We start from the raw sequence: 13,652 nt of genomic DNA, 5'->3' as shown, positions 1-13,652 counted from the left end.
TAATCTATACTGTTAAATTTCTACTGTTTTTAATTTATACTGTAGTGGAATACATAATCAGAAAAGTTGTGCGGATAAGACTAATTAATTTTTTTAATTAATTACACTTCCACTACGTAAGTCATAATATTATTTTTTTATTTGTAGGCTTTGAAAATTGCAATGTATGACGGTTACGAATTCAAATTTATAAAATCCATAAAAGAAAATTTATTACGTAAACATCATTTAAGTAAATATTTTTTGGGGGGGAGGGGGGGGGGGGTAAATTAGAAAAGGAACAAAAATTATTTTGAAATTGAATTGTAGATGTAGATTTTTTTTTCTGAATTTTTAATCAAAAATTTAAATAAATCAAAATTTAAGGATAAATAAATGAAAAAAATGAAAAAAAAAAAAAAAAAACAATGATGAAAGTAAAGAAATATTTAGATATATACTGAAATCGTGCATCTTATTTCTCTTTAATAAATGTTTTTAAAAAATTAATTTGAATTTTATATAAATTCCATAATTAAAACATACTGGATACACAATGCCAAACACATGTACTAATGTTTCAATAATAACTATCAATGCTGTTATAATAGATATGTGATCATATAACAAACACGTTTTGCTGAACTCAATATATTTGAATTTCGGCGCTTTTTCTCTAGCTCTTCTCCTACCGCCATCTAGTGTTTATTTTAAAATTAAAATCATTGCACTGCTCAAAGTAAGAATGTTTAATTTCAAAACAATTCAAAAAATTTATTTTTGTTCGTATAAAGGGAATAAATCACAAATCATATATAATTTAAGATTAGAATTTAAAAAAAAAAAAACTATATTTTATGAAAAATGTACTTAAAATTCTATGAAATCGAATGATGCAGACTTTTTTTTAATTATTAGTTTACGAAGTATAGATATGGAGAAAGTATTAAATAATTATTTTAAAAAATCAATTTTCAAAATCTTGATAAGTATTGACATGTTATACCGATTTAAATTGAAAAAAAAAAAGTCCTAATTCTGCCTGACAGTATCAGTGGCACAGAGACTAGGAGGAAAGAGGAGTATAGATGTCCAGATATCAGTCTTTTGGGGTGTTATCCAAACAAAATCTTAGTGTGTTTATATCATTCCTTATTTCCTACCACCTGTATTTCATAATTCACTTATGACAATTGGTGGGGAAAAAAAAATCTATTACGCTCAGAGCTCCTGATACCCTCTCTACGCCATCGATTAGTACATATTTCCTGAAATGATTTTGGAGGAATGTCTCAATTTCTGTTCGAGGGCCGCGGTGGCCTGGTCGTAAGGTATCGACTTCGGAACCGGAGGGTTTCAGGCTCGAGACCTGATTCCACCAAAGAATTGTCGTGTAAGCGGGTCTGGTTCATGCTAAATCCGTCGGAGGCCAAACGCTGGTGTGGGTGTGGAAGCTTGGAGAGGGAGAGCCAGCTCTTGTCTTCCTCGTCGTCTGACCGCGGTTCAATATTATGAGGCCCATCCTGAAATGGCCCTAGTATTGCTTTAAAACGGGATGTTATTATAACTAAATTAATCTAAGTTCAATTTTGTACAGCATGTTGTTTCAGTCTTTTGCTCATTTCTTGTTCATTTTCATAAATGCACTGCGTTATTTCTTTTGCAGGGCTTCTTTCGGAGAAGCATCCAGAAGAAGATTGAGTATCGCTGCCTGAGGGATGAGAAGTGTCTGGTAATCAGGCTTAACAGGAACCGATGCCAGTTCTGCAGATTCAAAAAATGCCTCGATGTCGGAATGTCAAGAGACTGTAAGTGCCATTCTCCAATAAAAAAAAAATTGCAAAATTTCATCTTTACTCTTATTGATAGCTTGATATTTTAATTTTTATTTTTTGACAAAAGCTACGAGGTATCTTTTTTTTAATTAAATACTTTTGACTTGATTTAATTATATTTGTATTGACGAAATTTTTCTTCGTTTTTGTGGTCACTTCCTACTGTTATGCTAGAGTTTTAAAATTTTCTGCATGTTTGTATTCTTGATAACAATATATTGCTTTGATATGTTCAGATTTTAATTACTTAATTCAAAATTTAATTAATTAAATTTTAAAAATGATACCTCCCATATCTGTAAATTTCTTTATTGCATTTTCAAGACTGTATAATATTTCAAATAAAAAATTATAAATTAATTAAGATTAAATTTATAAATTTAAATTAAATAAGCCATAATTAGAACAAAGTATTTTTTATTTAGATCATAATTATAAGCTAATCGATTAATTTAATTAAATTTTGACGCCATTGAAAAGGTGCTAAATTTTATAATAAAAAATACGATTTCAAGAATTCATAATATTTATGATTATAGAAATAAATAAAAGACTGAAAAGTTGAACATAATTAAAATAAGAAAGTGCACAACTATAATATATCGCTATATTAACTCTGATATTCTTAAAAGTACTCAATTACAAATTTACTATATCTCTAATATGAAAATATAGATAATTAAATAATAATTGAATATGGTAATATTGGTATGATAAATTTATAATAATAATCAAATTGAAACTGGACATATATAACAAAAATTAAGTCCAATAGAAGCGCTTAAATCAAAGCTACAATTTGTGATATTTGTCCAAAAAAAATCTATTAAGAAAAATATCATAGATATTAAATTATTGTGTGCTCAGCAAATAGGTAGTCTGTTTTATTACTTTTGAGGGAAAAAGAAATCGCCAAACGATATTTTTTTATATATGTTGAACTTAAGTTTTGGAACAACAAAGATTTTCAATTAGTTAAATAAGCTTAGTACTGTTAGAAAAATTTTATTTTTACATCGGTTACTTTTTTCACATCTATTATTATTGAATGGAATTTTGACCAATTGTCGTTTATTGAATAAAGAGGAAAAAATTTTGTCTTCCTTTTTTTGTATAAAGACTTAATAAAAAGTTGAAACTATCTTAGAGAAAGAAGACTACATAAAAACGTGGCGCATGTTACATTACTTCATTTATTGTTGCTATCTTGAACAACTAATTGCAATATTATTTTAGAAACGAAACAAGTCTGGTAATCAAACAGTAAATTTCTTGAAACAAATGATAAAAATAATCAAAAAAGATCTTTCTTATTCTCATTTCTTATTCCCGAAACTTGCTAATTATAGCACTTCACTTCTGTAAAATCAAGGAGGCATCATTTTGGACCTCCCCCTCCAAATATTTATATTCTACTGATTTGAGCATGAGAAACCTTCTATTTGGTTGTAATAAAAACTTTCTTTAACAGTACGTGTCTTTTTCCTTCTAGCGGTACGATATGGTCGCGTACCTAAACGCACCCGTGAACGTATGGAGGAAAGCCGTGTGGCCCAGGCCGAGAGTGACCAGTCTCTGCGGGACATGGAGAACAAGGAGGTGGCCCTCTATGATCTCACGCTGACCGTCTCCCAGGCCCACCACGCCAATTGCGACTACACGGACCTCAGAACTCGGGGCATGGTAAAAAAGCCAGCAATCTTTGTGAGTACTACTCACACTTTGTGTTTTTCACTTCACATCGGGTGGTGAGGGGAAACTGTAAATACTCTTATCTGCTGTCAATGAGGAAGACCTTTTAGAATGTCCAAAACTAAACTCATTAAAATTAAATCAGGCTATCATGAGGATGTGTTAAGACATTCGAAATTTCTCTGTTGGATTCTACTTGCACCAGAGATAGCATGGTGTTTTCTGTTTGTCTAAAAGACCTTGGAGCACTTGGATAACTCTTGCAACAGCAATCTAATTGAGTTTTAATAACTGAAGAAACAGGTTTTTTTTGAAGATTTTCTGGGTGGATTCATTCATAAGAATGGTAAGAAAACTACTACAACAACCTGCAGACAGCCTGACAGCAGAGAATAATTTGTTGCTACAATGCACATCGATTTATCAGTTTTAGAAAATACTAGTTAAGAGCACAGCCAGGGGATTAAACCGATAATCTTTTTCCTACATCGTACATTCTTCAACTATACCATGTCATTCTTAATTCAATAGGTTGCTGGTGAGTGTAAAATTCTTTAAAATAGGGATAAAAATTCTTCCTAAGTGAAGTGAAAATGTGCTAACACGCAACTCTTTTTGCAAGAATGTGCTAACACACAACTCTTTTTGCAAGAATGTGCTAACACGCAACTCCTTTTATAAGAAAATGCTAACAAAAATATTTCTATGTGATAACAAATTGCTAACATAATACTTTACTTGAGAATCTAACATAATAACGTTGTGTGATCATGTACTAACACAGAACTTCTTTGTGAGAATGTGTCTTTATAAAATGCATTTTCTTCTGCATGCATTGATTAAAATCTAAATGTATCGAACATTCGAAGATTAAATAATCCGGTGTCTCTTTCAGAGTGCGAACGATTTCCAGAACGATGGGGGTCCTGATAGCGTGGAACACCAGAAGATCGTAATGTGGCAACACTTCGCCACTTTTCTGACACCCTCCATCCAGAGGATAGTGGAGTTCGCAAAGAAAATTCCCGGTTTCTCGGACCTGACGCAGGATGACCAGCTCAGGCTCATCAAGAACGGATTCTTTGAGGTCTGGGTCATGCACTGCGCCAAGCTCACCGGGCAGGGCGAGAACACCATCACCTTCTCAGATGGAAACTACATCACTCGACACCAGATAGAACTCATGTTCGATGTGAGTCTACCCTCAAGACTTTTATTCGATTTTCTTACTCACATTTAATTACCGTAAACAGTTATTATTTACTGTTATCCAAGAAATGCACATTTTGTTAATTACATTTCTCGGAGAATCTTTAGAAAAGAGTCAAGCGTAATTATATCCTTTGAGAAAATTTAAAAGTAAATTGTTTTTTTTCAGTCGGCTTACTATGTAGTTTGGAAACATATAATTCTTATAAAACTTGTTGTTACAAAATAAGTGAAAATGTCGAATGCTAGAGAACATTTCTGATATAAAAATAATCCTTTATTATGCATTAAACCCCTATATGTTATATTTCGTGATGCACTGTAATTTGAGACAAAAAGAGAAGTATACATGGGATGTATCGGATAAGGCGATATTTACAAACTAATACCAACAAACTTATAATGAAGAAAATTTTAATAAATAAAAAACCATAGAACTCAATAACACAATGAATCTATACTAATGTCTTTATATATTTACCTTTTAAATTTGTGATAGTATTGTTATTTCCGTATTAAATATTTGTTTACAACTGTCATGAAATACACAAGAATATCACATGGAATGTACCGCTGTGGTATTTGGGGTGGGCTCCTGCAGTTCACTCTATTTTAAGAATGCTTCAATGCTATTCAATAATTCATGTGTATAATTTTAACATCATTGACTTTAGCTGTTTTTAAGCTTCCTTATTAAAACAACAATACGTGTATAATTTTAACATCATTGACTTTAGCTGTTTTTAAGCTTCCTGATTAAAACAAAAACTCTTTTCCTTTCTTACGCCATAATCCATGATTATAAGTAGTATAAAAAAACACACACTAAAACTTGAAACATTTAGCAAGGAGTTAACAAACGATAACAAACGATCAACAGAAGTCTGATCAGCTCCGAATCTCATTCATTCGAAAATTCTTAATGTTTCTATACGTCATCAATACTGCCCTCTCCTTCTATATTTGTAAGAAATCGTAAGATAAAACCTTGACACAGCCCACAGCATCAGCAACTGGAAACTTTTTGTCAGTTAATTTCTTTATTTTGTATGCATTGCTTACAAATCAGAATCGCTTTGTTTATTGTTTGAATCTAATAAAAATTGCACTTATACTTGATGTGATAAATTCATGAAAGTTATCTGATATAACTAAATTAATCTGTTATTGATTGACAAACAGCTGGTCACCAAAGACAGTTAACTCTTTATAAAATCAAAAATTAAGCCCATAGGATGAGTATATCTTACGCGAAGTTCATTGTTTCTCTGTGGCAAGTGAAGTTTTTTTTAGTGTTCATTATTACTTTTCATTTATATTATTTCCTTCAAGCTACAAACATTTTAATATTTTTTTGTAAATTATTGTATTTATGTTGTTATTTTTTATGATTTTTTTCTGAATAATTGTATTTATATTTGGTTATCCTTTATTATTTTTTGTGGATAATTGTATTTATATTTTATTTATTTTTTTACTTTTTGTATATAATTGTATTTATATCCGATTATTTTTTACTACTTTTTTTGTGAATGATTATATTTATGTTCTGTTATTTTTTTTAAATTTTTGTGTATAATTGTATTTATATTCTGTTATTTTTCACTGTTTTTTTGTGAATAATTGCATTTATATTCTGTTATTTTTTTTTCATTATTTTTTGTGAATATTTGTATTTATATTCTGTTATTTTTCATTACTTTTTTTGTGGATAGTTGTATTTATATTGTTATTTTTTTTCCTTATTTTAGTACGAATTTGTGTTGGCACTTTTCAACTTTATCAACTCGATCAACAGTTTGAACCTGAACGATTCTGAAATAGGAATCTTCTGCGCGGTGATACTGCTCACCTCAGGTGAGTATGCTATTAGCCTCATTTCCATATTTCTTTACTTTCATGCCTTCACTTTTTCTGTTTCATCTTTCATCACTCTTATTTGAAACTATGTCTCATTATGATTGTTTGCAATCATTTTGATCCATTTTCAAACACTGAATCAAATGCCATCTGTCTGACATTGGATCAAAATGGATTCTCTCTTATCCCATTAAAGATTCACTTTATGGAATTAAGCTCTGAATCTGGTTCTTTTATTTTAGCATCTTAGAATTAGAAAATAAATAATAAGGATATGAAAATAATGATAAGACAAATGAAAATAATGCTTTTCTCACACTGTTGCATGAAATTTAAAATTAGTCTGTTATTGTGTTTGCAAATATATATAATTTAAAGTCTTGCACATTTTAACTGTGTTTCTATATTTGCAGAATAGTTATTGTGAAATTCCGAAATTGATACTTTGTTTTATTTGATCTCGACCTGGTTTACAACATTCGAGTACAGGAATTACTCCAAAGTAATTTTTCCATTAAGTAAATATTGACATTTATTGTCTGAATTGGTGCGTGTAAGTCACTTTAGCCTGTGACAACTGAATTTGATCCTATACACAAAGCTCATCGATTCGCTGGCATTTGTGAGCATTTTGATGTTATAATAAAAGCATCATGGAATTAAACAACGTAAAAATATCAATTATTTTTGTTTAAATATATCAATTATTTTTAAACCATTCAAATCATATCAAAAACTAGGTAATTTGCATTATCAGTATAGTAGCGGATTTAAGCGTTTTATAGCCCTTGGCAACAGATATTATAAAGTCCCTCCTTCAATCATTAGCACTCTACTGTTAATACATGCTGTTCCATAATATTGTGTACTTTGAAAGTTTAGACAGATGCCGGACATTCTGGAATTCATATTTAAAAAGAAATATATTTTGAAAAGGTTAATAAGATTTTTAAAAAATATTAGTTTATTATAACATATTAAATATATGCTAAAATATAAAATTGAATTGGCCAACTTAATGAAAGTGGGCGGCCCTCATAATGTACATTACTAAAAAACACGAAGTATTTAAATCTGCCTTTGCTTTTCCTTTTCTGTAGTCTCATTTTATTTCTCAATGATGTTTCTTTTATTTATTACATAAAATTAATGATTTTTTTTTACGATCTACTTCCTGTATAACAGAACGCGTGGGTATCTACGATCCGAAAGCCATTGACCGCATCCAAGAGCGCCTGATCGAAGCCCTGAAGGTTGCCACTGTAAAGCACCACCCCGGAGAGCCCAATACCTTCGCCATGCTCATGATGAAATTGCCCGAACTGAGGTCCCTGGGGGCCAAGCACTCTGAGCACTTGGACTGGTTCCGGGCCAACTGGACCCGACTCGCGGTTCCCGCGCTTTTTGCAGAGATCTTCGACATACCACGATACGGAGAGCCAGAGCAATAACTCTTCAAAACAGTGTAAGTCTACTCATTCCAGTTTAATAACTGCATCTGTATGAGAGGATGGACTCTTTCATTTTGTGGACTACTTTATTCTTTTTGAATAAACGCAGTTAAAAATGCCCAACTGTCTCTCAGTCTGTTAGTTTGTTTCGTTTTATTATTAGTATATAGGAGGAGCAATCTTCGTATGATGGTAAGTACTTGATTTCGTCTTTTTTACTGATGGAATGTAGAATATATTCGAAATGGGGGGAGGGGGAGGGTACAAAATATGTTTCCAGTCATATTTGACATTTTGAACTCTTTGAAGTAAATGCAGTATAGTTGACAGAAATGTTTGTCACAATTTTGTGATGTCCTCTTCTAGTACTAATATAATCAAATATCAAATACAAAAATATAATGCAGCTGGTACTGTTTCAAACAAACAAGTTAATCTTGACTGATTTAATTTCAATTTATCTTACGAAAACCGCAGCTACATAAACAGAAACTTGATAAAGTAATTTCATTGAAGTTGTTGTACAAATTTCATCTAACAATTCCTATTTTCTTTCATATAACCTTTCTAGAAAAATTGCTTTTGTTGGTATTGCTTTGGTTTACTCATCTTTTCCAATAGTATCTTGATAGCAAACTGTATATTTCCATACCAGATAGTCTGAAAATCTCGGTCATACCTACTGTCAACAAAATTTATTTTAGTATCCGGTTCAAAATCAAAGAAATGCATAAAATAAAAAAAATAAAAAAGATAAAGTCCAAATTGTAAGAATAAAGTGAAATCATCTTTTAATTCTATCTATTTGAAAAAAAATTCTTAAATTCCGCTTTTTAATTTACTTTTTATTGTGAATGTTAAATTAATTTTGTTATTTTCAGTTGATTGGTTACGGTTAGAACTTTTTGTTTGTTGTCGATTGACCACAGAAAATCCCCCTGAATCTGAATTCAGGAATCTACAGAATTCCCTACAGAAATTCTGTAGATTCCCTACAGACTTTCTGTAGGGAATCTATTAAATTCACTCAACCAATCCAGTGCCTTGCCTGGAATCATTTATAGCGTAGTTTTTATTCAACATTTGTGAATGCAGCAGCAGGCTGGATGGACTTTTTAAGGAAAGTATAGGCAATACTGAAAGGTAGGAGTTTATGCTTCCATATATTTAAAAAAAGAGCCTTAAAGAAGATTTGGTGGTAGGAAATTAACCCCAAAAGCAAGCATATTTAAGTCATGTTTTATAAATGTAAGAGATTGTAGTGTAAGTAATGGTAAATTATTTGCAACAATTAATTTCAAAAATCAATTTATGTCGTATTATTCTTAAGATTTGATTTAATCAAAATTGAATCGCCAAAAAAAAAAATCGCCAATTTGGCTTTAATTTTGGCTATGAGAAATCCAAATAGTGCACCAAATATAACATATCGCCAGAAATGGAAATGGTTATTATTAAAGAATGTACATTAACAACAATGCTACCCTCCGTTTCGATTTGTTATGCAAAGATTAGACTGATTCTCCCAATTATTATTCTTAAAGAAAATAAAAAGTTTTGGCTATGAGTAATCAAAATACTGTATCAAATACAATATTGTTCGTCAACGGATTCTGAGACGACCACATTTCGATGACTCCATCTCATTAAGGGGTGAGACGCGGAATGATGAGCGCATTTCCGGTATTCCCTTTGACCCTGGAAATCCCCTATTAGATACTAGTAAATGTAAACATCTCCTCCTTTCAACTTTCCTTTCACCCCTATTTTGCCGGATTAAACCTGTCCTAACGCATGCGCAAAAGCGCGGAGGGTTTTACTATCCGTTGCTGAACAGTACATCACCAGATAGGATATGGTTATTATTAATTACCTTTGATTAAAGAATTTACATTAACAGCAATGCTACCCTCTGTTTGGCTTTGTTATGCGAAGATTAGATTCTCCCAATTATATTCTTAAAGAAAATAAAAAGAAGGAAATGCAAGAATATGATTTCCAATTCATTATATATAAAACGAGAGTCCCTCCCTACTTTTACCTACTTGGACTGAATAACACATTGCAGTTCTTAAAAACAAGACCAACAACAACAACAAAAAAAATTAAGCTGTTAAAGCTATGATGTGTGATATAGCAAAAAATATTTTTAAAGTCAAATTTTGTTAAATGTTTAAAATATGACAAAATGTAACTAAGTCCATCTTCTCAAAAGGATTCTTTCATTTAAATGGAATTGAATTTTTAAAGAAATTTTTTTTAGGTAATTTAGTGTACTTTCTTACTGTAAGTATTTAAGTAAAACTGCCATTACTTACGCTATTTATTAGACAAATTTTCAGCTATGCATGCATTTACTAATCTTGACTGAAAATTACAATTCTTTCATTGCTATTTTTCTTTTTACTTGTTATTTATTTGCTGTTCATTACAATGCATTTGGTGTCCAACTCGATACAATACACACGTGATATACTTTGATCATTTCAGATTCTTTTCTTTTTCCTCCTTTGTTACGGAATGTGCAAGAATGCTGTTGGACTCAAAATAGAACAATTCATTGCAATTGAAAAGGGAGGAAAATAAACTGAGAAAGAAGAATTCGGAGAAAAAAAAAAAACATCGAGCCAGCAGAACTGATTGTACAAAAGACTTGCAAATTTGGATTGGATGGGAAATTCAAACTTATTGGAAGTAGTCTCGCATTTTAAAGCATGCATAGATTCAAAAAGGTACTTTTTGTGTGCTTAATTTTTTCTCCCTGATCAGTTGAAGAATCTCGTCGCATCGGGACCATGGTTTTTTTTTGTATCTAGTATTTATTTGATCATTGTTAATCCGTGCTTTTACGATCCAATTGATGGAATGACTATTCTGTTGTTACTCTTTTTTGCTAAGGATTTGCAAAGGACGCATGGAACAAAAACATTTAATGCATTCATAATCGTAGGTTTTTATATGCGTTGTAATCAATGTTATTCGTTTTTTTTTTTTTTTAATTCATGAAAACCGCTCGGGTACCTTTTTCATGAGAAAATACCCGTTGTTATATAATGTACCTGAGATCAGATTGAAAGATTGGAATTTTCAGTAAATGGTCGCAATGTTAAACACCAATAAAAAAAAAAAACGTAAATTGAGACCATTTACTAAAAATCAGGATTTTTGTGACAAAAATTCGTGATTTCGAATTTCAAGAATTGTTAACATTACACCACTAATGTTCAAATGTTAAAATATGAACATAGTTTTTCATTCATTAATAGGCCATTAAAAGCAAAACTTAATACGTCTCATTGTAAAATCAAGTATGCACCTTGGTAGTGACTTTAAAACTTGAAACATAATATTAACATTTGAGAGAGATGGTGGATTCTTGTACAAATCCAAATGAAGCTGAATTTCTTATCAAATGTGCGCATATTATACCATATTTACAGTAAATAGAGTCTTTTCTGTACTTGAAATATCAATAACAGTGTTAAATTCTACTTAATCATATGATATTTATAAAAATAATCTCAGATGTTCCGAAACATCTGGATGTAAGAAGCACTTATATCATCGAAGGCCGGATTATCAAATAGGCCAACCTAGGGGCCTCGTAATATTCTCCCAAGATTTTAATACACTTTTGTGCGATATTTTCTGACTGCAGTAATTTCATCTAATTTACCAGAGCCATGCATTCAAATTGAATTAACTGAATCAAGTATTATGATGATACTTGATAGGACATTTTTCTAATTAATCTTTACAAGTTTTGCATTATTTTATTTAAACGCTCTATAAAAGCCATGATAAATTTTTAAAAAATTCAGATTCTATACTTATATGGCATTTAATGTGTTTTAATTATATAGCATTTTAATGTAGCTCTAAAAAAGTCATGATGAATTTTAAAAAAATTCAGATTCTATAATTATGTAGCATTTAATGTGTTTTGAAACGGTTTTTTCAGAAAAGGAAAAGGAAAAAAAAAGAAAAAAAAAAACACTATTTCATTTAAAATTGCTTTTAAATTTGGATATTAAAATAAAAATCTTAATACTGCATGGAACTCTAATGGAAGGGATTCAAAATTTTGTTTTTTTTAAACAGAATTTGCTGTATAAAATTACTTATGTAGAGAATTAAAAAAAAAAAAAAAAACGCTCGTAAAAAATTACAGAGGTAAAAAAAGGGTGAGGGACTTTCACTCCCAAAGTGCCCCTAGAGGATATAATCCGGCTTTGATATCATCCCATTTGCAAAGTATTTGTATTATGGTGTTGACATGGATTTCGTTTTGCTTTTTTGTGTGTTTATTGTAGTTTGTTAAATCATTTCTTTTTCTACCGAGTGTGTTGAGTTAAATATCTATTTATTTAAACGCGTCTGGGTTGCCGCCTACCTCATTCTTGTATTTTTTTTGTGTCAGTTACCGCATGTCCATCTGAAATAATATCGTTTGGTGTTGTGTAGTTTGAAATGTAAAGCATTTAGCTCCTAGAGTCATAAATGCGTCCTTTGCAATTCTAGCTGCGAACTTGTTACTGAAGGTTGATGTAAAGCTGTTGGCTTTAGCTTAGCACTATAAAATGCAATATATAGCACTATTTAAGATTTTTTTTCTTAAATATTCAAAAACAAAAAAAAGAAAGAAAATCAAATCAAATCTAATTAAATCTGTCAGTTTAATTTTTAAACACTACCTGCGGCTTTAGTTTTACTTAATATGTCACGGAATTTATTTGATTTTTATAAATAATTGGATTTTAATTACCATGTTATAAAAATGATCTTAACAGATGTATAAAATTTTAGAATGTCGTCTCTTAAAAACGCTAAGCATAAAATAATCATAAAGCAAATACATTTTAAATTTTTACTTGTAATTTAAATAATAAATAATGTAAATAAAAAAATGATCTATGGAACTGAATTATGTGACCAATTTTATTGTCTTGAATTATTCAATGTAATTTTTCTCAAATATCTAAAATACTTAATTAGTGAGTACTTAAATCGATTGAATACTGTATTATAGCAAACAGCTTTACATAATATTGTACTGTGAACAAAACGATGAGAGAATGAATTATACTTGTTGGAACTGAGTGAAGTTATTTGCTGAACACTTCATATTTCCAGATTTTCCTGGATTAAATGAAGAAATAGATAATCAAAATCTTGTTTAATGATATAAAAGATTCAATAATTATTGATTGTTTGTATTTTACCATATAGAATCCACGTGGTTATTTTCTATATAAAATTAGAATCGATTCTGCTTAGTTCCATTAAATGCAGATACTAAATATTCGAAAATATTTCTATTTCATTTCAAATAAAATCCATATTTTTTTAACAAAAATATTCGACCAATTTAATTAGAGCTGGAAATATGAAGTTATTGCGCCAGTTTTTTAGTATGTGTACATTTACGTGCTTTACTGTTGTACTCGTGCATTGAAAGATATACATATGTTATTGAAAAGGGCTATTGTTGGTAAGGATCGGTTTAGTATAATATTCACTTACTCCATATCTGAATAGTGTTCATATTCATCATCTTTCATCAATATTTAAGGTGTGTAGTTAAGGTTTTTGTTCATTTTTTTTTATTTTAGTGTTTCGATGTGGA

At 30.3% G+C, this 13,652-nt stretch overlaps 1 protein-coding gene across 3 annotated transcripts in view; it reads left to right on the top strand.

Moving 5' to 3' along the window:
• LOC129972880 (ecdysone-induced protein 78C-like) overlaps positions 1–11,939 on the top strand; it is a 221,510-nt gene extending 209,571 nt beyond the window's left edge. The window contains exons 3-8 of one of the 3 annotated variants that reach the window (XM_056087184.1): positions 1,646–1,787; positions 3,307–3,497; positions 4,402–4,698; positions 6,467–6,572; positions 7,761–8,040; positions 10,517–11,939. In XM_056087184.1, coding sequence (XP_055943159.1) covers positions 1,646–1,787; positions 3,307–3,497; positions 4,402–4,698; positions 6,467–6,572; positions 7,761–8,026 — 1,002 coding nt within the window. In that variant the 3' untranslated portion in view covers positions 8,027–8,040; positions 10,517–11,939. Of the gene's footprint in view, positions 1–1,645; positions 1,788–3,306; positions 3,519–4,401; positions 4,699–6,466; positions 6,573–7,760; positions 8,041–10,516 lie in introns of all 3 variants that reach the window. The other 2 variants (XM_056087183.1, XM_056087185.1) reach the window with 2 other exon arrangements.
• Positions 11,940–13,652: the final 1,713 nt, after the last annotated feature.

The sequence above is a fragment of the Argiope bruennichi genome, chromosome 6, assembly GCF_947563725.1.
Source record: "Argiope bruennichi chromosome 6, qqArgBrue1.1, whole genome shotgun sequence".
Lineage (NCBI taxonomy): Eukaryota > Metazoa > Arthropoda > Arachnida > Araneae > Araneidae > Argiope > Argiope bruennichi.
Note: the sequence above shows the minus strand (reverse complement) of the source record. Positions and strands in the feature narration are given on the sequence as shown.